Source organism: Sturnira hondurensis, unplaced genomic scaffold (assembly GCF_014824575.4).
Source record: "Sturnira hondurensis isolate 20B ecotype Veracruz unplaced genomic scaffold, ASM1482457v3 Scaffold0009733, whole genome shotgun sequence".
Lineage (NCBI taxonomy): Eukaryota > Metazoa > Chordata > Mammalia > Chiroptera > Phyllostomidae > Sturnira > Sturnira hondurensis.
In genome coordinates, this window is record NW_028082364.1 from 1159234 (window position 1) to 1183363 (window position 24130).

At 52.1% G+C, this 24130-nt stretch overlaps 1 protein-coding gene across 2 annotated transcripts in view; it reads left to right on the forward strand.

The window, feature by feature from the left end:
- Positions 1-24130, forward strand: part of DOCK2 (dedicator of cytokinesis 2) — a 357524-nt gene that overhangs the window by 280482 nt on the left and 52912 nt on the right. For both annotated transcript variants that reach the window (XM_037057743.1, XM_037057741.1), the window contains exons 29-32: positions 154-248; positions 10247-10325; positions 20234-20334; positions 20425-20483. In XM_037057743.1, the coding sequence (XP_036913638.1) occupies positions 154-248; positions 10247-10325; positions 20234-20334; positions 20425-20483 (334 nt within the window). The remainder of the gene's footprint in view (positions 1-153; positions 249-10246; positions 10326-20233; positions 20335-20424; positions 20484-24130) is intronic.

Genomic DNA, 24130 nt, shown 5'->3' on the forward strand with positions numbered 1-24130 from the left:
TCGTTGGGTTTACTTCAGGAAAGTCTGTGTCCCCCTCCTCCCTGTCCCCCTGCAAAGAATCGTAAAGCAAAAATAGAAACAGCTAAGAAGATCTGGGCACTTGGTCCCTATATAACGCAATGACAGGTGTGATGTGTTTTTTAACTATTTCAGGACTTCTTGATGGAGACATTCATCATGTTCAAGGACCTCATTGGGAAAAACGTGTACCCCGGGGACTGGATGGCCATGAGCATGGTTCAGAACAGGTGAGCTGCCGCCCGCCCCCTCCCAGCCACGTGCCCTGGCCGTCACTCCAGAGGGTGCTGGCAAGGATGGAGTGGGGATAGTTCCTCCCTGGTGAGGAGACAAGGATGCATAGCAGCGCCTCTCTTTCTATTTTTAAACCCCAGGAAACTCCTCACCACTCGAACTTTCTCGGGTTTTTTTTTCCCCTTAAACTTTTTATTCCTCATGCCTTTTTATATACCACCCTGGCCACCGGCCACCATCTCCGTTCCTTAAATGCCGGCCCAAATACCTACTTTGTCTGTGACGCCTTCCCTAAACCCTGGCGACAGGAGAGCTTGGGGTCAGCCTGACTGAGAGGATATTATTTTAACTTTTTTTCCAAAATAATGAAACAACCTCCTGTGACATATGGAAGAGTCGGTGTGGGGAGCATTGGATGGGACGGCCGTGCCGGGACTTCCGCGCCGCAGGGCTTCCCGGAGCCATTCCTGTGTCGTGTGATTCTCTAGCGAAGCATTTAGGTTAGAGCGTCTCACAGTCGGGTTTGCCCGTGGAACGGTGCGTGCCTACATGTGTGTCTCTATGTGTATGTGTGTGATACCTCTTAACATGTCAGGAACCTCAGTGTACCTCAAGTGCACCTCAGATCCCCCATAGCCCAGGCGGACGTGAGATCAAAGTAATTATGAGCAATCGCAGTCTTTAATGCTTTCTCTCCAATGATGTTATTTCCACCAAATGGAATTCAGATGATAGCACTCAGCCAGATTTTGTAGTGTTCCCCTTCTCCAGTCCCCTGCCCCTCGGCATTTCTCGGGTTTGTGATGGACCCAGGTGTCTCTCCGAACCTTATTCTCCGCTCCTCTTCACAGACTCCTTTAAGACCGGGTCCTCTGGGCTCCTCTCCCGCCTTTCTCTGTCGCTTTCCTTTGGCTTCTTATGTTTGTTTTAGGTCCTTCCCATGAGAAGCCCTTGCTCTCCACTGGCGGGGAGTTTTGTGCCTGTCTCTGATGACTCTTGTTCTGTACCCCAATACACTTTTCTGTATTGAAGTGTTATTGTTAGCGCAGCCGAGAGTTCTGTGTTGCGTGTTCCTCAGAGCTGACGCCAGGGCCAGCTGGCCCTGACTTTTCTGTCCTCTGAAAAGCTGTTGTCCCCTCCCTGGTGCCTAAGTGCCCAGCCATGTGACTTGATAAACACACTGCCCACGGGGCTCTTGGGGCCGGCGTTAGGAGCCGGGGAAGGGCAGGCGAGGTTTATCGAGCCCCGAAGAAGCGTCTGTCTCTGCATTCAAGCTCATGGCAGCGGGAGGGAAACCAGCCCAGCAGCAAACTGTCCGGACTCTCAGCTTAGGCTAACCTTGACCTGATTCTCCTGCTCACATCGCGCAGGTGGGAGGCTGGCTCCGCCGTGATTAAAGTGCCGGTGGAAATCAGGTCCAGGCCACATCATGGGTCAGACGCAGGTGCCTCCAGAGCCGTATGTCAGGGCCAGCTCCCTGGGCACGCAACCTGTACAGCCGCATAAGACCCCGTGCTGTAAAGGGTCGGTTTAATGCCTTGTTATCACCACTTTCTAATTCATTCATTCATTTATTTATTTTTAATCCTCACCCGAGGATATTATTGATTTGAGAGAGGCCGGGAGAGAAGCATCAGTGTAAAAGAGAAACATCCATTGGTTTCCTTCTGTACGCACCCCGACAGGGGATCAAACCCACAACCTGAGTTTGTGCCCTGACCAGGGATCAAACCCGCAACCTTTTGCTGTATGGGATGATGCTCCAACCAACTTAGCCACCCAGCCAGGGCCCACCTTCAAATTCTTAACCATTTTTCAACACGGCAGCTCACGTTCATTGTGCACTGAGCTCGGCAAGGTATGTAGCTCGTCTACCTGATGTCAGTGCCCCGTCATCCTGTGTGAGGGCAGCAGCCGGCTCCTAAACTGCGTGTGAACCCCCTCCCCCCTGCCTGGTGGTCGATCATGTCGGGGTTTTGCCCGATTGCACAAAACACCTGGGTGAGTCATCCTTGACTGACCCTATACTTTGGATGCTTTCAACTAGTTACTGGAATCAACTGTTTCATAAATCTGTGACGCTGCTAAACAATGACTCCTCCCTTCTAGACCAAACCCAACCTGAAAGCATCCTTCCAGTCCTTGGCCTTGGGGTTTCTCCTTGTGGACCCTTCTAGGACTCCCTTATGATAAAACAAAGTGCTCCCCCCTCTGTGCTGCCACACATGCCCCTATTCTAGAACTTCCTCCACTGTGCTATAAAAGTCTCTCTTTGTGTTCCTGTTTCTGCCTTGAGAGAATAGACTTCTTGAGGGCAAGCACTATGTCCAGTTTATGTCTGTTTTCACAGAGCCTGCTATTCATACATACATATAATGAATCTGTATTTCTGACTGGTAATTACTGATCAGGGTCTTTTTTTTTTTAGTTCAATTCACATTTGCCCAGGAGAAAGAAAATTTACTGGAGGATCAGACAACAGAAAGAGTCCAGGTGTATGGCTTCAGGCATGGATGTATCTAGGTGCTCAAACAATGTTGGAGGAAATCTGAGTCTCTGCCTCTGCTCTTTCCTCTGTTGGTTTCATTGTCAAGCAGATGCCGCCTTTGTGGTGGGGAAAATGGGCTGTAGAAGTTTCAGATGTATGTCTTGTTGGATTAGTGACTGCAATAGGAGGAAAAGGCCTCTCCCTCAGTAAGCGCAGCAAAAGTCCCCAGGCTCATCTTCAAAGGTTTGGCTTGGGCTGCATGCCCATACGAAGCCTCTGTGACCAGGAGAATGAAATATCTATTTCATTAGGCTTGGGTCACATGACCCATCTGGAGGGTATGGTCCGTACTACCCAAAGCATAAAGTCTGATGGCAAAGCGGGAGGCAGGGGAAATGGTCCTCCAAAGGAAGACCCGGGAGTTGTTATTGGAAGGAGGAAAGGATGTGAAGCCGACCAATGGGTACCCATTCACCAGGGTCGGGAGCCCAGGGCAGGCCAGCCCCCACGGCTGCCTTCACTCTGCAGGAAACTCGGGGAAGAGCTCTGGAGACACCTTCCCTCCTGAAGTCCTAGCTAGCTGTGGGCCTCAGTCTTTTGGGGGGACGGGCCCCCAGAAATGATATAGTAATCCACTTATACCTATAAAATCAGAATATAATCTTCTAGGGGATCTATGAGAGTGGAATTGTCTTTAAAATAGAAACATTTTTATCTCTAAAGGATCAGCTAAGGACTTAGATCTCTACATTAAAATATATAAACAGGCTCAGAATCATAGCCTGGGTTTCAGGCTTCTTGGTTCTGCCACCTTCTCTTTCCTGGGGAGTCACGGAATCTCCCGGAAGGTGCTCAGCACAGTGCTGGTGCCTCAGAAGGACTCACCGAAGGAAGCGTCGCCATCTCCAGGTGCAGAGGGGCCCTGACTAGAGAAGCTTGGGCCAGAGAAGATGACCAGTCGTGTGGCCACAGGCACGTAGATCAGTGAGTGGAATCCCTCCCTCTTCAGGAGATGACCAGTCGTGTGGCCACAGGCACGTAGATCAGTGAGTGGAATCCCTCCCTCTTCAGGCCACAGGGATCCCTTACGTTTACGGACACTGGACATTTTCTCACTGTTTCTGCTTGTTGTGGACAATATTGTAACAGCTCACACGTGTTAAGGACACAGATCCCCCACCGTCATGAGCACTTCACATGGGCGGCTTACTGAATCTTTGCAACAACTTCGTGGTGCAGAACTGTTGCAATCTGCATTTATATATGGGGAGACTGAGGCACGGAATAGAGGCGTAGCTCACTCAGGGCTGCACTGCCCATCAGAGACAGAGCGGCCACGCAGCTGGAGACCTGTTCTTCATCGCTGCCGCTTTATCCTGTAAATGAGTGAGGCTCAGGTATTAAGTGTGTCCTGCGCACGGGCACCAGCTGCCTGCGCATTGGCCCCGATGACTGAAAGAGGCCCAGTCTGTGAGGGCCCAGATGGAGGTCTCTGTGGGCTCTTTGTCCAGTGCAGTGGACCTAATCCTGACAGGCAGCTGGGCTCAGGGCTCCGCTGCACCCCTAACCAGAACCCCATGTTACAGAAGCATCAGGGCACTTGGGGGAGCCCTGCCCTGACACCAAGATGTCACCTGCCAACTCTCCCCGACCTCTCAGTGCCTGGGCTTCTGTGTGTTTGAGCAGATCCTTCCCTCTCCCAGGTAAGGCTCTGGGAGAATGGATTTCTCACTGCCTTGAGGGGAAGAGTAAGAGCTCCTTCCCTGGCTCTTTTGTTTCCATCTTCCAGTTTTGGCCCGTAGAATCCCAAGAGCCACAGAATCCCAAGAACCCGTAGAATGCCATGAGCCACAGCAGCAAGGCTGATGGGGTCCAGAGAGGCGCTCTCTCTCCCCAGGCATCCTCACCAGAGAGGGCCTGCCACCTCGCCTTCCCTCTTCCATTCACATCATACAGACTGTGGGGCAGGTGGGTGGTTGCGTCCGAGTGTTTTCAGCCTGGGACCCTCCTGCCTCAGGGCTGCAAGGTGGCCAGGCAGTTAAGGACAGCAGCCACCTACTTCTAATGATGACTCCAGTGTGCCGAGGCACTGGGCCACCAGATTCATACACAGTGTGTCATCTGACCTTCACACCCAGCTCATCTTGCCAATGGGGCAGCTGAGATTCCCAGAGGCCACAGCACAGAGGAGTGGCTGGGTGGAAACAGGACCTGGGTCTGCGCCAGCACCTGTCCGAGTCTGAGTGCCCCTTGCATCCCGCGTGCAGCCCAAGGACTGGTGCGTGCGTGCCCTGAGGTTTACTCAGGAGGCGGACACGGAGGCGCCTGGCTGCCTCCAGTTACAAGGATGTGTGTGTTCTGCCGCCTGGGAAGCAGGAGGCTGGGGGGCCAGTGAGGTTTTGTGGAGAGTGGCTTTCCGGATCCCAGCCTTGGGGCTGGCTCCTTGTTCCGCCAGCTTCTCCCCACTCACAGCAGCCGACTGCCCGTGCACGTGGCTTCTGCCTCCTCACACAGTCATGGTTTCTGCTCAGGGCCCAGCTTTGCCACATGCTCCCGGGTTGTCCCACTTTTGGACTGCCTAAAAAGTTAGACTGACTGCCCTCAGGCCTGGGTGCCCCTGTTGGGTACCCAGGGGACCCCTCATAGGCTATTGGCCACCCAGGGCAAACTGCCTGTGTCACGTTGACCCTGCGCCCTCTCAGATGCGGGCAGAAGAGCGGGGTGGCCCAGACAGAGGGTGCAGGGGCTGTGTGGGTGGCAGGCATGAGCAGGAACACGCCCGGTGCCAGAGGCCATGCAGGCTGCTCAGGGAGCCAGTCTGTCTCTCTGGGGCCCTGCATGGGCTTTGCAGAAAGACAAACCTGAGTTTGGGCCTGGACCCTGCTGCTTCTTAGCTGTGCAAACGTGCAGAACGTGGAAAGATCAACTATTTGATCTTTCTGATGCTCAGTTCCTTCTGTTCAGGGATGTCACAGTAGCACCTACGTCAATTTGTAGAATTAAGGGAAACGTCTGCAGAGCACCCAGTGCTCTCTATGCGTGGTAACTGCAGTGCTTCGTCGTTGCTGTCATTGACGAGGGGCCTTACAGCTTGCATTGGACTTAACCGTAGCTCTCCTTGTGGACAGAATAGCATGTTGGTTAAATACCGAGGTTCCGAAGGCAGCACCTCTTTGTTTAAACACCCTGGTTCCACCTGTACTGATCGGGTTATTGGGAGAGTTACCGAAAGTCACACCTCTCAAGGTCTAACTGAGAAACAAGATCTAAATGAGAAAGTCACTGTGACAATGGAAAGAAAAAAGGAAGGAAGGGAGGGAGGATCCCAGCACTGGGCGCAGAGCACATTCTCAGTGGCTGTGGCTGTGATTATCATTGACCTTGTCCATCCTGCTACACATCATAGCCGAGATGCAGGAAGCGTTAGGCTGATAATTGAGCATGACCTTTGTTTTCGACAATTCATGTTCACTGTTGAAAGTGTTGAAAGTCTTTTCCCAGAAAGAGTTGAGTGTGTTTTTTTTTCATTCTATCCCTCTTCACCATATTAGTGCTTAGGCTTTAAGTACAATCGTCTCTTAAAAATAGAAGAAAAAGACCTACTTCCCAAACCCAAACATGGAAAGCCAGCGTTAGATGACAGTCTGATTCCCACAGTGTGGCCGCAGAGGAATCCAGAGTGACAGAGGAACCTTGATTGGCTGTCCCCCAGATTTTCTGGGCTCCCAGTCCCCCATCAGCACGGGGGGCTGATCAGTTCCTGGTTACTGCACCCGCCTTGGAGAGCTGGGAACGGGGCCAGGACAACGGTCAAACCAAAGGCTGTCACTGAACCACAGATAATGCTGTCGCTGCCGAGAACGTGTAACACTCCACGTGTCAGCCTCACATCAGAGTCTGAAATGTTTCTGGGTGACGTGACAGCCACTCAACGCATTTCTGTCTGGGGACTCGGGTACGATCTGTAAGGAGGAAATATAGATGTTTCTTTGAAGGCACATGAGCAGATGACGGAAGAGCGAAACCAAAGAAATGTCAGGCTTTGGCAGCCTGATGGGGCGAAGGGTTTTGTGGGACGTGTGTTTCCTGTCTTCCCATGGTCCTGCCTGCCTCAGAACGGGTACCTGGCTGTCTCTGCCCCCTGACTGTGCATTTTGGGGTCAGTCCCTGCCTTCGGAAGAAGAAGGCAGCGACCGGAAGGGTTCTGAAGTGGCCACAGCTGCCGTGTTATAGTTGTCACCAGGCACTGTGTATCAGGCACTGCGTGTCACCCGATAGTGTGATTCGGGCACTGTGCTCGGTCAGCACGCACCGTGCACTTGTCGTTGAACCCCCGCAGCCTCCCTGTGAAAGGGGTTACATTACTGCTATTTCATAAGCAAGGAAACTGAGCCATCAAAGGCAATATCAAGAAGTCCCAAACCCACACAGGGGAAGTGGCAAAAATTATCTCCAATCATCTGTGTGCATGTGTGCAAATCTTGTGATCCTGATACATTTCCCTCTTTGTTCAACAAAGTTCTTAGTGTTTAGTGAACTCCTGAGGGTTCCCCACAAGCAAAGTCTGGTTTAGCAGTTGCCGTAGGGACCCTGCCCACTCTCTTGGCCCACCCCCAAAAGTAGGGCCCACCCCCAAAATACTTGCAGCTTTGGTGGGCATTTCTCGTGCATCCTGAAAGCTTCCTACTGCTTTTATTCTCTGGGCTTTGTCTGGCTGCAGGGGAGTGTTCAGCCCCCGCAAAGGGCAGGCCAGCAGTGTCAGGGACGTAATGGCCATGGAGAGCCACCTTCAGTCAGTAAGGGGCTGGCCTTAATGGTTAAATAGCCCAGCTCCGTCACCCCCTGGGAAGGGCCGCACTGATGCGCAAGGGTGTTCTGTGCCGTCCCCCGGAAGTGCCTAAGCAGCACTGAGTTTCGGTCATCACCCAAAGCAATGACCTTCAAATAAATACTTCCTTCACTGGCTCCACACTGAGTCTCGGGTAGATCAATCGGCATTTTCCCTGGATCAGCCACTCCATAGAGAAATTATCGATTGTCCTCTGTTAATCAAAAGTTGTAGAGAGTTGTACAGGTAAGATCTGGCCGCTGCCCTCTAAGATTTTACAGACACATACACATGTGATGAAGACCTGACCGTAGGTGGGCATGGAGCACCTTGGAGGTGACTGCAAACACCCAGGAGAGAAACAAGGTGGGCTTGGGTCCGGTCAGTGGCAATGGGGTGATAAACAGTAGTCAAATTCGGAAAGCATTTTGAAAGCAATGTTAAGAGATTTTGCTGACAGGCCAAGAATTGGATGTGACAGAAAGAGAAAAGTGAAGGATTACACCAAAGATTTCCCCGTCTTCCCCTCCCCCACTTAAGCAGTTGGAAGAATGGACTCGTCCCTAACTGGGCTGGAAGGCTACGGAAAGAGGGCGGCTGCTGGGAGTTGAGTTTCTGACACGTGCATTTGAGATGCCTGTTAGTCATCCCATCGGGGATGCAGAGTCCAGAGCTGGGAGGCAGCCGGAGCCCAGGGAGAGGCCCGCCGTGAGGATGTATAAGTTGGGGGGTCAAAGGCATTGCAGACTGGAGAGTAGATGAGATCGTGGAGGGAGACTCCAGTTTCAAAGAGAGTCCAGTGGAGGAGACACATGACTGAGCGACACAAATGAGTCACCCTGGACCACGATGAATACTGGGGGAGCGGGATGCAGTGAGAGCCCTTTGGGGGACAGGAAGCGGCAGCAGCCGCTGCCCTAAAGCGATGAGAAGGAGCCGGGCATCCTGCACGGAGGAAGAGCACCGCTGTGTGGAAAACAGCCCGAAAGAAGCGCAAGGGAAGAACGAGAAGTGAATCTAGAAAGCAAGGTTGGGGTCCAATCCTGGAGGGCATCGACCGTCGAGAGAGAGTTTGGACTGATCCCCTGGGCAATGGGAGCCTTGGACATGGGTGATTGACATGGACTGGAGCTGCCCCGTGGGGCAAGGTGCTCCTGAGGTTGAAGGGACAAGAGACAGGAGACCGCAAGACCAGTCAGCGGGCACGGCAGGAGGAAGGAGAGGACGGGACCGACGGGAAGACGTTGCAGGGACCAAAATGCTACACGCACATGACGTCTGATCGGCACTGCCACTCTGAGGCGAGACCGGAGATGAGGTGTGTATGTAGCAGCGCAAGGGGCGCAGAGACGAGTGATCACTGACAGGTTGTTACAACCGAAAGGGCTATGAAACAACAGGGAGGTCCAGCACTAACAGACTGATTAAGTAAACTGATGCAGCCGCACCGTGGAACGCCTCCCCGTGATTAAAAGGGACGGCCCGCGAGGTCTCTTCTGGAAAAAGCCCAGTCGTTGTTAGTATAACAATGACGGTTTGTTGATGTGACCTGGCAGCCAAGGAGAGTGGACTGGAATGCGCATGTGTGAACAATGATGACTTCACTGTACTAGTCAGTGGGGGCGGAGATGTCACTGAGTGAGCATGTGTACCGTGTGGCCGTCACATTCAAAGTGACTGAACGAGTAGAGCAATGAATCTGCATCACATTTTTTATCAAGCTTGAACGTTCCTCTGCGGAAACTATCTGGATGATTCAGAAGGCCATGTCCATGGGCACCTGGTGATTGGCAGCTTCACCACGACAATGCGCCTGCTCACGCATCACGTCTCATGCAGAGTTTTTTGGTGAAACATCAAATCACCCAGGTGACTCAGCCCCCGCTACAGCCCACATTTGGTGCCCTGCAACCTCTGGCTTTTCCCAACAGTAAAATCACCTTTGAAAGGGAAGAGATTTCAGACCATTGATGAGATTCAGGAAGATACGACAGGACAGCTGATGGCGATTGGGAGAACTGTGTGAGGTCCCGAGGTGCCTACTTTGAAGGGAACTGAGACGTCATCGTCCTGTGTGCGATGTTTCTTCTATCTTGTGTCTTCTTCAATAAATGTCTCTATTTTTCGTATTACGTGGATGGATACCTTCTGGACAGACCTCGTAAATCTGAATGCATTGGCATGAAAGGAACATACAGTGTACTCTTGAGTGGAACGGACAGGCCGTGGAACAGCGTTTATCGTTTCGTCCCACTCGCCACGGTGGTATCTGTAAAATGGCATTTGTGCGCGTATGTCCAGGGGACCATCGGCATCCATCAAAATGTCAACGATGGGCTACTGCAGATGATAGGGTTTGGTGGTGTGTTTTTGTTTGTTTAGGAAGGGGGCAAATTCTGTCTTTCTGGATGGCATGAATTTCCTGCCCCAAGCATGTAATAGTTGAAACAAAAGGCAGCCAGATTTTCTAAAGGAAATCACACAGGTGGTACTGAAGTCCTTGCAGGCAAACGTGGCCCCAGGTCTACAGTGTGAGCAGGTGTTAAGGTGGGTCAGCTGGCCTCTCTCTTGGGTCTTTAGGACCCTCTCTGAGGGGTCTCTATCTGGAGCACGGGGGAGGGGAGGGGTGCCTGATACAGACCACTCGGATGACCTGGTGACCTTCTCTCCTCTTCCAGGGTCTTCCTGAGAGCTATCAACAAGTTTGCAGAAATCATGAACCAGAAGTTTCTGGAACACACAAACTTTGAGTTCCAGGTGAGTAGGGGCCCTTGGGGGTGGCTCCGGGCACCCCGGCAGGGCTGCTCTGCCTCTTGGGCTGGTTGCTCCATCGGACATGTCCCAGCACCCTCACGGGTGTGTCTGGGTCTCTGACGGCTCCCACGGAGGGGTGGGCGGGGTGGGAAGTGTCAGGGTCTGGAATCAGGCCATTGGTGCAATAGTCATTAGATGAGCAGCATATGCAAATGTGATTACATAATGAATCTTGTGCTAAACAGGAAACCTGCACTCATTCACCATCAGAATAGGCACCACCTTTCACACATGTTCTTACTTTTCTATTCACTGGAGCCTATGACAGCAGCCACTCATGGACACTGGACAACACAGCTCTCAGGTACAGCTCTGTGACATCCAGACTCCTCCAGAAGTCACTGTCAGTGAGCTCAGACAAGACCTGGGGTGACCAGTGAGATGCAGGGCCTTCAAGCATGACCCTGGGGCAAACACAGTGACATCCGCTCAAAATACAGGCAGGAAGCAGCAACTCTCGAAAGCCTTGTGGAAAAGTATAGTTTGCTGCCTCTGGCTGGAGATGGGAGAGACAGCCTGCCATAAAGGATCCCCAGCTAGGGATTCCCTGGTCCTCAGTATCACCTTCAGTGCCAACCTAGAGAGCAGCCGGTGACCTAGGGCGATGGCGTTCTGTGCCCACTCACAGGAGTATCCAGTCCCTATCTGAGCTCTGGCCTCTGGCCAGCTCAGCCCCTCGGGCAAGGCCTGGGCCACATCCACGCCTCGGCGGACTCTTCTGTAAATGCCGGTGATACCTCCCCCTGCCCCTTTATAGGGTTTGCCCAGAATTGGGATGTGCCCAGGTGCCTGCCAGGGGAATTCTCTTGTAAGCCCGCCGGTACCCTCAAATACTTCTCCCTCAAAGAGGCCTGTGCTGCCCAACTGCCCTCAGAGGGCCCACCCCACCCACCCCACAGTGTCACCACCATTAGGTGTCACCACTAGTCTGCTCCGGTCTCTTCAGAGCACCAGACGTGGCCCTTCTTCCCGTCCACGGGCACCTGCTGCCTCCTCCCTCAGACAGATCGTGAGCTGCACGAGTGCAGAGACTTGGCCTCCCCAACGTCCGCTCTGTGCCCAGCGCACAGTGGGTCTCCCTGGGAAGGTCCCGCCTGGCCCGAGGCCTCCGAGGCCCAGTCTTCGGGCTAGCACCAGCCTCTAAGTGTTTAATAAACACTCTGTTTGAATAAGATTTTCTCCCACTACCTTGCATTCCAGTCAGACAATCCTGTGATAAGAGTCGCTGCCATTTTCTGACAGCTGAACCCGCACACCCCCCAGGACCCCCCAGGAAGTATTTATAGGCTCTATCTTCTGTCCTTACCACTACGAGTTAGTGCCTCTTCGTAGTCTGCTGGAAGGATGTGGGAGGTAAGACCCCCAAGGCGACGAGCAGATAGCCTGAACTCACACGACACGTCACTGCAGAGTTGGGATTAACGCACGGCCGAGTGACACAAGCCAGCAGGTCACGTGCCAGACCTGGAGCTTCTCCACCACGTTAGCCTGACTGCCAGGCAGGGTCCCGGTGACCGCTGTAAACCTCGGATTGAGAACAAAATGTGGCACTTTGCTGTGTGAATGGGAGAAGCGTTCGATCCCCTTCCATTGTGGCCCAGGCTCCCGCAGGCTCCAGTTGTGAGTGTCTTCAGGGAAGTTAATGAGGCCATTGCTCTTTGGGAGGGGCGGCTCGGAACAGTACAGTGAGGGGCCAGCGGTGAGGCCGTGTTGGGGCCATAAAACCACTGGCTGGTTTGTCCACGTCCTCTGCGACGCCGGCAGTCACAGCTTCGGACCTGGCTTCCTGACTCTGGAGCTGCCCCGTGGTCCCAGGGAAGGTCAGCTTCCTTTCAGGTGACTCTTTTAGGGTTTATCCTGTTTTCCTGAAAGAGCAGCTGCACCTGAGAGATGCTCAGAGCAGTGGGGGTTTCATGCTTGGATTATGGTGTTTACGAGCTGTGTGCCTTTAGGCAAATTCCTTGACCTCTCTGTGGCTCAGTTGCCTCCACACCCAATGATAACTTTCATAGGAGCCACCTCTTTGGACTGCTGGATTTAGTGAACCATCATACGCAGGGCATAGAATGAATGGTGCCAGGAACGAGGTAGCTCATTATGATTATACTAATTATTATCACTTTGATGGCGATAACGATGATGGTCCTAAATGTGTCAAGCCTGGGAACTCACACGTCAGGAGAGCAGAGCGGCATCTCTCTGGTCACTGCGCCGTTGCCTAGGGCCTTCAGACTCACAGGGTTGCGTAAAACGGGAAGGTGGCCAGCACTGCAAAACGAACTGTCTCCTTTTCTAATGAGACTTCCGTGGATATTTATTGAAAAGGGTTCACGAACGGGACCATTTTTTCAGCCTTATCTTCGCTGTCCTCCGCCTGCGTTCTTCTCGCTCCATGCGAGAATGGATTTGTTCTCTGTACCCTGCCTGGAACATGCCTTGTTACTTCCTACGGGTTCATTAATTATGCATTTAATGTCGGCAGGAACCGCATCCATCACTAAGCTCTGCTGGCCCTGGCAGCCACTGTCCTAAGGAGGGACCGGGGCAATGAGATTATCCCACGTGTCTTTTCCGGAACTGTGGCTTCATGATTCAGAGGGCAGAAGCCGGAAGCTCTGTGGTGCCGCTCCGTAGGTGGCGAGACCTGAGAATGACACAAGTGATGTTTTCTGCGTGGGGCTAAAATAATTTGCATTTCCAGGCCCTGTTCAGGATGCCAGGCCCCGGCATTCACATCCATGTGCATGGTCAGGGAAGACCGAGCGAGGATGTGGAATTCAGCTCGGCAAGGGTTTCTGTTTAGGAGTCATTTTCATGGGGCCGGGCTCTGAGGGGTTCAGAAGCCCTGCCCTCCAGGACCGTGGCGTCTGGATAGTGGGCTGCAAACCCGTCTTCCAGCTGCCAAGCTCTCGAAGAAAATGACTAACTTTTATCACGCATCTGCTTAGGACATTCTGATGCTCATTATAACCTGTCAGGTTGGGATATACCCATTTTATTGGTGAATAAACTGAGCTTCAGAAAAGTAGTTGCTCTTTCTTCATAAATATTAACTTATTAATATTGATGAATATTGTAGGTGCTCTATGTACTCAGTGGGGTGGGTAGGGTTCAGGCTTGTCTGCAAAGCCCAGGCTCTTCCGGTCTCCTGGACTGTCTCTTGGAAACACACTGCCTCTCGAATTCATGCGACAGCTCTATTTAGCTCCAGAAACACGGTCTGTCCTTGTTAGCTCTTGCGGGGCCTGGGACAGAGAGCAGTACAACTGCAGGCTTAGACTCTCCACAGAGGAAACTCTGGTCGGCCCAGGAATCAGAGGTTACACCTTGGATGTGCTCTTTGGCTCCAGGAGAACTGTTTCTGCCTCAGGCGGCTGTCTGGTTGCTGCTAAGATCAGTCTCTCTACTTGGGAAGCTCTAATTGCCACTGCACTTGGCAATTCCAGCCTTGGCCCGGAGGCATTTCTGGATTAGCTTCTGGGCAGCCCATCCCCTTGGGATCAACTTTTTTTAAAGTAATACTTATTTTTTCAATTCATATTTATTAATTTTAGAGAGATAGAGGAGGGTAGGAAGAGAGAGAGAGAAACATCAATATATTATTCTAGTTATTTATGCATTCCTTGCTTGAGTCTTGTAATGTGCCCTGAACGGGAATCGAACCCACAACCTTGGTGTAGCAGGGTGATGCTCAAACCAACTGAGCTACCCAGGCAGGGTGGTATCATTTTTGAATCTGTGCTGGAGAAGCCTGTGAAACGAAGTTTCCAGGTTCTTCCCAGCCTCTGGAGGAGGCATGGGGGCAGGCTTTGTCTTACCATGGGAAACGTAATCACTGATGTTAAAAATAAAGTAATAAAACAAATAAAATAACGCAAGAAGGAACACACACAGGGGACCACTCACCAAGGCCTTGAAGAGGCTCAAAGCACCTCCTGCCCAGAGACCCACGGGGGCACACCTCCGCCAGGCAGAAAGATGGCCACATGCTTGGGATGGCTTCTTCAGGGCCTGCCTGCTTCAGCTTGAGGCCCTGGAGAACCTCTGGCCCGATGTCCCTACCCTGAGTCCGTATCTGCAAACCTACACTCCCAGAATCAGCTGTATCCCCAGAACGGGCGTGACAGCTGCGCCTTTATAGCTCAGGGGAGGGCGCACTGACTGCACCCGCTGCCAGGCGCTTTTTTCCCACCTGGAATTTGGGGTAAGTGATATGTCAAGGCCATTAGAAAGAATCTAATAGGGTGAAAAATCCCCCATCTCTCTGCTGTCCAGGCTGTAAAACGCCAGATGAACCAATAGAAACCTTAACCAACAACAAAGGCTAAAGGGAACTGAGAAAGGAGAAGGAAAGAGGTTTTAGCGGAGCCTAGTGTTTAGAGAATCCAAGTTACAAAGTGAGATGAACTTGGAGTCAAAGGCCAGCTTCACGAGTCTGCAGCTCTGTGACCCTGGGCAAGTTATCTGACCTCTCAGGGCCTCAGCTTCCTGCTCTCTACAATGGGGGGAATAATAATATAAATCTCAGAGTTTCTCAGAAGGATTTACCAACAACACCTGCGGGGCGCGGGGCTCCTTAGTGAACTCGTTCAATAAGTATTTCCTGAGTACCTGCTGGGTCAGACAGAGGCCTGGATGCTGGACAGGGAATTAAAAGATGGGGGTTCTGCCTGCATGAGGCTTACATCCAGTAGAGGGGACAGGACATAATTAGTTCCACTTAAAATGTGTCGTAAATCCTGCAAACAGGGTGTGATGTGGGTGGATGGCGGGTGGATCTTCTTCGGTCTGGGAGAGCTGTGGCAGCTTCCTAGAAATGACATTTGAGCCGAGATCACAAGACCGGGTGGGAATTTACCAGGCAGAGGCCGCCTCATTGCCTCCTTATAACTAACCCCCTTTAGATACAATTAGCCTCTTTTTCCAGGTGAGGGATCAAAAACTCCAAGATGTGGGGTGATTTGCCCGCGATAACAGAGCTGGAAATGGGATTGGAAGCCCAGAAGGCACCCAGAGCGTGTCCATGAAAACAAACAATGGAAACAACTAAAACATCAGCAGAGCCCTGTACCTTCACCACAGGCAGCTCTAGCAGTGGAGGCTACGGCACAGTCTCTCCTGCATGAAGGTGTGTGAACAGGGACGTTGGTCACAGCGCTGATGCGAACAAGAAAGAAGGCGGAGTCCAGCTAAATGCCTACGACTTACGGAATGGGTTAAAACGGAAGTACCTCCTGCTAACAGAACACCATGCAGCGGTAAAAGAGAGTGAGGCAGAGCCGCATGCCCACGTGGAAACATTTGCAAGATAGATTTGTGAGAAAATAGGAAAGTACAGCAGGCTATTTAAAAGGTGTCTCCACATATATTGGTTTATGTATTAAATTTTTGAGGGATACCCAGAAAATTGTTAAGATTTTCTTCTGGGAAATTAGATGAGGGTCCAAGCAAGATAGGATGGAAATAACTTTTTATTATTTAATCTTTTCTACCACTTAATTTTCTTTACTATCTGTGTATTACTTTTATGATTTTTTGAGTTAATTAAAAATGACTTAATTCTGGTTACATCTAAGGGCAGTATGATTTTGGCTGGATTTTACTGTTTACGTCTGTGAAATAAGGCATTTCATCAGACAGCCCTTAAATTTGTTCTGGCTCTAACCTTCTGTTGTCCTATGATTTCAAAATACTAAATTCCCAATCAAAAATCACCTCACCTCCGCCCCCTCGGGAGGGAGACGGGAGCTGTGTGTTTTGCAAACCCCCTCCGGCTTCTCTGGGCCAGCTGTGCTGGGCGGTGAACAGAAATGCCACCAAGCAGTGTGGGGCGGGGAGGGAAGCCGAGACCGAGACCTTTTGAAATACCTGGAGAATCTCTCTAACAATACGGTGATCAAGAAATAACATATTTTCTGGAACCAGCTGTACTCAAGCCCTTGCGCCGACAATGGCATTCAGGATACAAATAAATGCCAGGCGGGACCCTCAGTACTTGAGGGGCTGACCATTGGAAAAGGCAGGACACACAAATAAATGCTCTTTGACCAGCACCGCCACTGACACCACCGTTCCACGCACTGGTGTTTGCCAGGCGCCACGCCTGTGGTGGATGCCTTCGTGCTCGTGTTATTTCGTCCAGCACGTGTAACAGTCCTTTATGGTAGTTACCGTTATGTCTCCCATTTCGCAGGTGAGAAAAACGCAGCTCAGAAAGATCAAGTACAATAAAGACAGCCCAGCTAGTAAGAGATAAAACCCTTGTCTGTGAGACCCTGATCTTCGTGCTCTTAACCGCTGGGTGATCCTGTCGCAGAGCGTAGGGGGAGCCCAAGGCCAGGTGCGGAACCGTGGACCCTAACTGCTCTGCAATCTGGGAAGGCTTCATGGAGGCAGCAGATCTTGAACTGGGCTCTGATGAAGGAGTAGGACTTAGATGCTGTGGGTATGAGAACCACAGCGAGCCAAGCCAAGGGAGGGGCCAAGATGCTCGCTGTGTACCTGTGGAGTGTGAGCGGACCAGCCCTCCAGAACGGCAGTTGGTTGAGGTTGGAAAGCACTGGAAAGTGAACGAGGCCTGGGAATGCCAGGTCAGAGGACTTGGCCCTGTCCTTCAGGAGCAAAGTCAAGGAAGGGTCAGGGCTAAGGAGGCACTGTGGGTGCCCAGCAGCATCGAGCTGCGGCCACTGCTCACCTCTCAGACACCGCACAGAGCCACTGACCGTGAGAACCTTCCCTCCATTCCAGAGTCGGTCCCACAGAGCCCACAGCAGGGGCCGTGGGGGCGTCATTTCTGACCCACTCTGAAAAAGAGGCCGTGGATCGACAGCCTCACGGTCCGCACAGATCTTCAAGGAGGAAAGCCAGAAGAAAATCAGATCCACTCCTAAGTGTGTATTGTACCCAAGAGAACTGCAAACACACATGCACGCAAAAAGTTATCCGTAGACGTTCACGGCAGCATGACTCACAACGGCCAAAAAAGGCAGAAGCAGCCTGACTGTCCATCATCAGATGGGGGGTGGCAAACAAAAATGTAGTACATCCGTGTGGCCGAAGGGTGTGTAGCAATGAAAAGAGATGCAGTACCGGGACACATGAGCACATGGGTGACCCTTGAAAACATTCGGCTGGAGGAAGGTCTTGTATTTACGATCCCACCTCTATGAGATGTCAGACAGTGGAGGCGTGGCTGCCAGGGCCCAAGGGCGAGGGAGGGGCGGGGAGAGACTGCCAGTGGGTCAGGGTATCTTTGGGGGGGTGATAAACATGTTCTAAAAGGAGATGGTGGTGCTAGTTGTACCACCTGGTGAATATACTAAAAAACCCAGTTTTTTAGTAACTTTTATACACTGTATAAAAATTATATAGAGTCTAATTTACAGTGTAAAATGTACACTGCAAATTTGCAGTGTACATTAGACACTGCAGAAAGGGAATGTTATGGTAAGTGAATTATACCTCGATTTAAAAAAAAGAATTAGGAATGAGGTGGCAGAGAAAACATTTTTGAAGGACTAAATCGGGTAGAAGAGAGGAAAGCAAGAGGCTTGGCTAGGTCTGACACATCTGTGTATCAGCAGATCCCGGGGACGGTGGGGGACTTCCGGAATTACTCCCAAAAACCATAGGAATTCAACCTACTTCATCCTGTATCGACTTCCTATTGTATGCTGACTGGTCTGATGGAATCCCCTAAAATCACATATTTTCTCACTTTAAAAATGACCCTTTCCATGTCCAGTGACCAGGTTTTCCCTTTTCCTGGCTTTTTGATTTATATTCTGGTCCTAAAAGAGCAGAAGTGTAAAATCTGGGCTTCTCGGACCAAAGGAGCACGCTTTCAAACCTTGTGCGTCACAGGGGCGTCAGGAGGAAAGAGTCCAGTGGTCCCAGGAGACCCGCCCCTCACTGTGTGTTTGGATAAACCCTGTTGCTGTGGAAACGCAGGGCTCGGATTCTGCTTCTCAGGGTCATGAGGATGCATTTGCAGGGCTCTGAGGAAGGGGGTGATAGGGCCCAGCTTGTTTTGAAAGGTCCTCTGGTCTCTGTGTGGAGGGTTGACTATGGAAGCCACAGGCCAGGAGGTCATGTCGCTGTACCCCAGGAGTGGCTTGGTCGTCTTTTGGACTCTGGGAGATAGGTTTCGAGGAAAGATTCACATTCCCTCCACTGAACGTGAGCACGAGGCAGGGCTGCAGCCTGGGTAAGCCCTGCCCTAGCCTCACATGAGGACAGCCCCTGGCACATGGCCATTCATTAAATGTGTGTCAATGCGTCCTCACCCAAAGACTGACCACTATGACGTGTGGAAAGGTCCCTGCGTGTCAACCAGAAAACCTGGGCTCCAACCCAGCTCTGCCTCCGTCGCCTCATCTGTAAAATGGGACTCACAACAGCTACCAGTGTTGACAGCTGGAAGGAGGTGCCTGACCCGTGGGGAAAAATGAAATGCTTGTTTCGTTTCTTTCCAAAGCTGGAATGCACTGCCCATGTGAGAGCAATACCCTGGGCAGAGATATCGCTGTTACCGAGGGTGGAGCTGCCTTTTACTTAGTCTTGCCCCCGGACCCACTGATGAACCCACTGATCTTTGATTTGAGGATGAAGTTCCTAATGGCGGGTGATTTCTCCAGTCAGTTTTCCATTCCTGCTCTGCAGTGTGGACAGGGAGCTGAGAGCAGGTGGGCTTGGTCCAGCAAAGCCGTCCTCCACCTGCTCTGCACAAGGCCTTGGCATCTGGTTGTAACTGCCCTTGAGAATCCTAGGAGCCCGGCTGTCCTATTTGATTTGGCCCCAAAGGAATCACTAGACTAATAAAAAGAACAGTGAGGCTTAACAGTGCTTTCCAGCTCTTACTGAGATTCATGCCCTTCAGACACGTCATCTCGTGGCATCTTCCCCGGGGCATCTCGCAGCCCTTCACAGTGGGTGCAGAGGGTGCCCCTCGTGCAGATGGGCTCACCGAGGCTCAGCAACGCCCCGGTGCAGGTCTCCGCGTCTCGGGCTCCGTAGCCTGTGTCAGTGCCGCAGTCACCGCAGCTAATCCCTTAGAGCACTTGCCACGCGCTGAAGCCTTTGTCATCTGTTTCACCACGAGCCAGAGGAGTGGCTTGTGGTCTGAGTCCTTGGATTTGACACCAGCAGACCGTGTGAATGTTGAAATTGGGACAAGCCTGTGTCTAAGCTGGGCCCTCAGTGACTCCTGGCCTCAAAGGAGCTTCAGAATCGCCCAGAGTGCATGTAAACACACAGCTCTCCGGGGTCTGGCTTAGTGGAGCTGGGGTGGAGCCAGGGCCCGTGCGTTTCTAGCAAGTGTCCAGGTGGTGCTACTGGCCTGGGGCCACGTTCTGAAAACATGGAGCTCGGGGTGAGGAGAAGACAAACCGTTCTAAGACAGAACACTTGCTGGCTGGTCCTGTGAGCTGTTGGGCAAGTTCCAGGAGGACTTCCAGGGACGCCCAGAGTCCCGACCACCCTCTGAGGCAAAGGCAGAGCAATCAGCTCACCAGGACACCCAGCTAGGGCGAGTTTCTGGTCTCCCACGAAACAAAATGAAGCAAAACAAAATGAGAAGCGGCCCTAAAATCCTCCTCCTTGCCCAGACCCTGCCGTCAGAGAGGGGCTGGCCGGGGCCAGAGTGCCTGGAGAAATCCGTCCATTGTCCTTGAGGGGGATGGGATGTTAATTTTGGAATCAGTGCCAGTTAGAAAATTGCAGTGTGCCGAATTAAACTGGTTCTGCTCCTGTCCTCTGCCATCTTCATAAATTATTCACATTACCCAGCACTGAATATGCCTTCCCACTTCAGACCCGCTCCATGACTGTTCTCTGTTCCCTTTCATTTACAGCTGTGGAATAACTATTTTCATCTGGCGGTGGCTTTTATCACTCAGGATTCTCTGCAGCTGGAGCAGTTCTCGCACGCCAAATACAACAAAATCCTGAATAAGTAGGTTGCGTGTTTGGATCTCCCCAAGGGGGCGTTCCGGGGGAACCTCCGAGACCGTGCCTGAAGCAGACTCTCTTTGCTCCTCCTCAGGTACGGGGACATGAGGCGGCTAATTGGCTTCTCCATCCGAGATATGTGGTACAAGCTCGGTGAGTAGGCACACGCGTGCACGCAGACAGACACATCTGCACCAGCCGAGCTCCTTATTGAAGACCATCTGTTAGAGGGCCACGGGGTTTCCGGCAGTGGGAACTTGAAATAGCAGTTTATTGCTCTGTGCGCCCCTGGGTCCTTAATGAGTGTCTGATAGGAGAGGGTACCCACCCCCACCTCCCACCCCCAGACAGCTGTGGGTCTGCATCTGCTTGGTGCCCCTGAGGGGTCACGATGTCAAATTGGAATTTATACGAAGGAGGAAGGGTTGGACAGCTGTGAGAATTCACGTGCTTGTACATCGCGTGCATGCCTCCTGCCGATTGGCGGGCCGTCCTGCATCCCGCTTCTTACGCGATGTGTGATCTACCAAAGACCCTCCAACCTCACGGGGAGAACCGGTTCTATGGAAGAGCAGGGTCTTTTGTGACGTGATCTGAGCCGAAGGTGGCCCCGGAGGCTGTCCCTGCCTCGGTGAGCTAGAGGAGCCATGTATGAGCTGAGTGGTACCCGTGGGAAGGGCGATGGAATCAGGGAGACATTTATTGAGACTCTGAGTCAGGCCTGTCTGTGCTAAGGAGATCTTTTTTAGTCTCCACATTACCTTCTGCAAGACGGAAAGCCTCCCCCTCCATTTATTGATCAGGAAACTCGGAGTGGGAAGTAAGTGGCTTGCGACCAGGCAGCTGCAAATCCCAGAGCTTGGTTTTGCTTCCACGGGGCAGGGCCAACCTTGCTCAAAGCCTGGATCTCACTCCGTAAGTATGTGCCGAAAGGGCAAAGGGATGGATGGACGGACGGACGGACGGACAGATAGGTAGTATTAGGTAGTGATGTGTTTCCACCTCTGGGTTTTGGAACCCTCCTCAACTCTCTGCTGCTCAACTGCTCGGCCCCAGGCCTGGGTGCTCACCCTCTTTGGTTGAGACGCTTGCAGGGACTGTAAGCATCTGGTTTACAGATGTAAGCAGGGACTGTAAGTCTCTTGGTTTCAACTTAAATGACCTGCCTGACCTTGCTTCTTGCGTCCCCATCTGTTTGGGGACAGCAGTTTGTTGCCCGCACCGGCAGGTCCATTATTGCAGGGGAGCACAGGGGATCGGCGATCAGTCTGGGACCCGGGCTTGCTGGCAGCACTGGGCTTGGGCTGAGGGCACACACTGGGGACAGGAGGGCGGGGCTGGGGGCTGGCTCCCCGGATCAAAGCGGCAGCTGGGAACTGGGCCCAGAACAGACTGCAGCATCTCTGCTGTGGGCCTTGCCCTGTCCTTTACGAGCTGTGAGGCCCAGAACAAGGGGACTGGGTGACCCCCGGGCTCAGCAAGGGGATTAGCGCCCCCTCCCAGGGTGCTGATTAGGATCACAAGTGCAAACAGGGAGAGAACGAAAACAGGGAGGCCACATGGATGTCGCAGTTTTCATCAGCATTTTCACCCGGGCCCCGCCCGGACAGACACTAAGTTTCCTCTTCAGGCTCCTTAATCATCAATGCCAGGCCTGTATCACTCGGCCTGGAGGGCGGGGCCCAGGCAGCTGATGCAAAAGAGTGGAGGGGCTGGGGTGCGGTAAATCTGTAACACGGGGTGCTGTCCCGCACGTGGGGGCAGGGAAACCTCTGTTGTGGGGGCTGCCGCCCTGTGCGCTAAGGGATATGCAACAGCACCACTGACCTCTGCCCCCAAGTCACAACAGTGTCTTCCCTAGTTGTGACAGCCACAGGGGTCTCTAGACATTGCCACATCTCTCGGGGGGGGGGGTAGGGGGGGCACTGGGGTATGAGGATGTGCGTGTGCAAAACTACCCCTGTGAGAAAGCCACTGTCCTAAAGAGATGCCACCTATGCCCTGTTCTTCCGGAAAAGCCTGCCTCTCCCAGTCTACCTTTTGTCTCTCCACGTTGGATAAGGATGGGGATATAAGAAGCATTTTATGTCTTCTGTGCCATTACTCTGCAAGAGGAAAAAAACAGAAAAGCACCAGGTAGACCAGGTGCTGGCCTACCTGGTCAAGGGCACCTGGCCTCAGGGTCCGCAGCCTGGGAGGGAGCCAGCTGGGTGCGGAACAGAGCAAAGCAGCTGTACCAGCGGAGAGGGGCCCTCGCCGCCTGCCTCTGGCTGATTGCCGTCCTATTAGAATGCCGGGCTGATGCTGCCACTGCTTCTGGTTTTTCAAAAGAAGCCAGGGAACAGGATTTTTAAATGCATTTTCCAATTTATGAATATTGATAANAACTACCCCTGTGAGAAAGCCACTGTCCGAAAGAGATGCCACCTATGCCCTGTTCTTCCGGAAAAGCCTGCCTCTCCCAGTCTACCTTTTGTCTCTCCACGTTGGATAAGGATGGGGATATAAGAAGCATTTTATGTCTTCTGTGCCATTACTCTGCAAGAGGAAAAAAACAGAAAAGCACCAGGTAGACCAGGTGCTGGCCTACCTGGTCGAGGGCACCTGGCCTCAGGGTCCGCAGCCTGGGAGGGAGCCAGCTGGGTGCGGAACAGAGCGAAGCAGCTGTACCAGCGGAGAGGGGCCCTCGCTGCCTGCCTCTGGCTGATTGCCGTCCTATTAGAATGCTGAGCTGATGCTGCCACTGCTTCTGGTTTTTCAAAAGAAGCCAGGGAACAGGATTTTTAAATGCATTTTCCAATTTATGAATATTGATAACTCACTGAAACTCTTTAAAACACTGAATAGGCCCAGTGAGACCCAGGGTCCAGATTTAGCTTGACGTGAGTTCGCATTCTTTGCTTCACAATAATAGCAAAGACGAGATAAAGCCCTGGTGGGCTTCCTCCGCAGAATCCACGCACCACGCCCCTGGCATTGCCCGCATTGCGAAACGGGGATCTGTGCTTTGCCTGCCTCCAGCCCTCCACACAGCCCGCTCTTTCCTGAACGTCCTTCATGGTCATTGTTTTGCACACACGAGATTCTATTTAGATATAGATTATGTTTTGGCAGGCTTTCCTGCGCTCCCAATTATGCTGAGGACTGAAAAGATGTTACCAAATATTCCACCTGCTTAGAACCACAGAATATCAGAGCTGGAAGGGCCCAGTAGAGAGCATACTGTCCAGCATTTTTCAAATGTTCATAATAAAAAAAACTCTGGTGCTCACGACGTATTTTGCATGAAAGCTGAGCTATTCTACTTGAGGTGGGGTCAGGGTCCCACAGTCCATTATAATAAGTCACCCCTGAGCACCTCACACAGACCCCCAGGGATCTTCTGGGGAGAAATCCTGAAGCACTTCAGAAAATATTTTGAAGCTACAGTTTTGGTTGAACCCAGCATTTTACCAGTGAGGAAACTGAGGCTCAGAGAGGGGAGGAGGGGTGTCCAAGGTCATACAGTGGGTTAGAAGAGATTCAGGACAAGCACTCTGGCCTGAGGGTTTGTCCTGAAGTATCACAGACTCCCTGCTGTTTGCAAATACCTGTAGGATGAATTAAAGCCATTAAAAGATGTACTTGTCAGGGCTTGGGGGTTGCAAGAACCAGAACACCGACCGTAGCTGCCTTGATCCTTATTTATGGGAAGGTCAGGGCCAGGGCCACTCCAGGATGCAGGGCAGGAGAGGCAGCTTTGTGTTCAGGGCATCCATTCCTACGGCATCGCTCTGCTAAAGATCCAGTCTCCAGGGCAC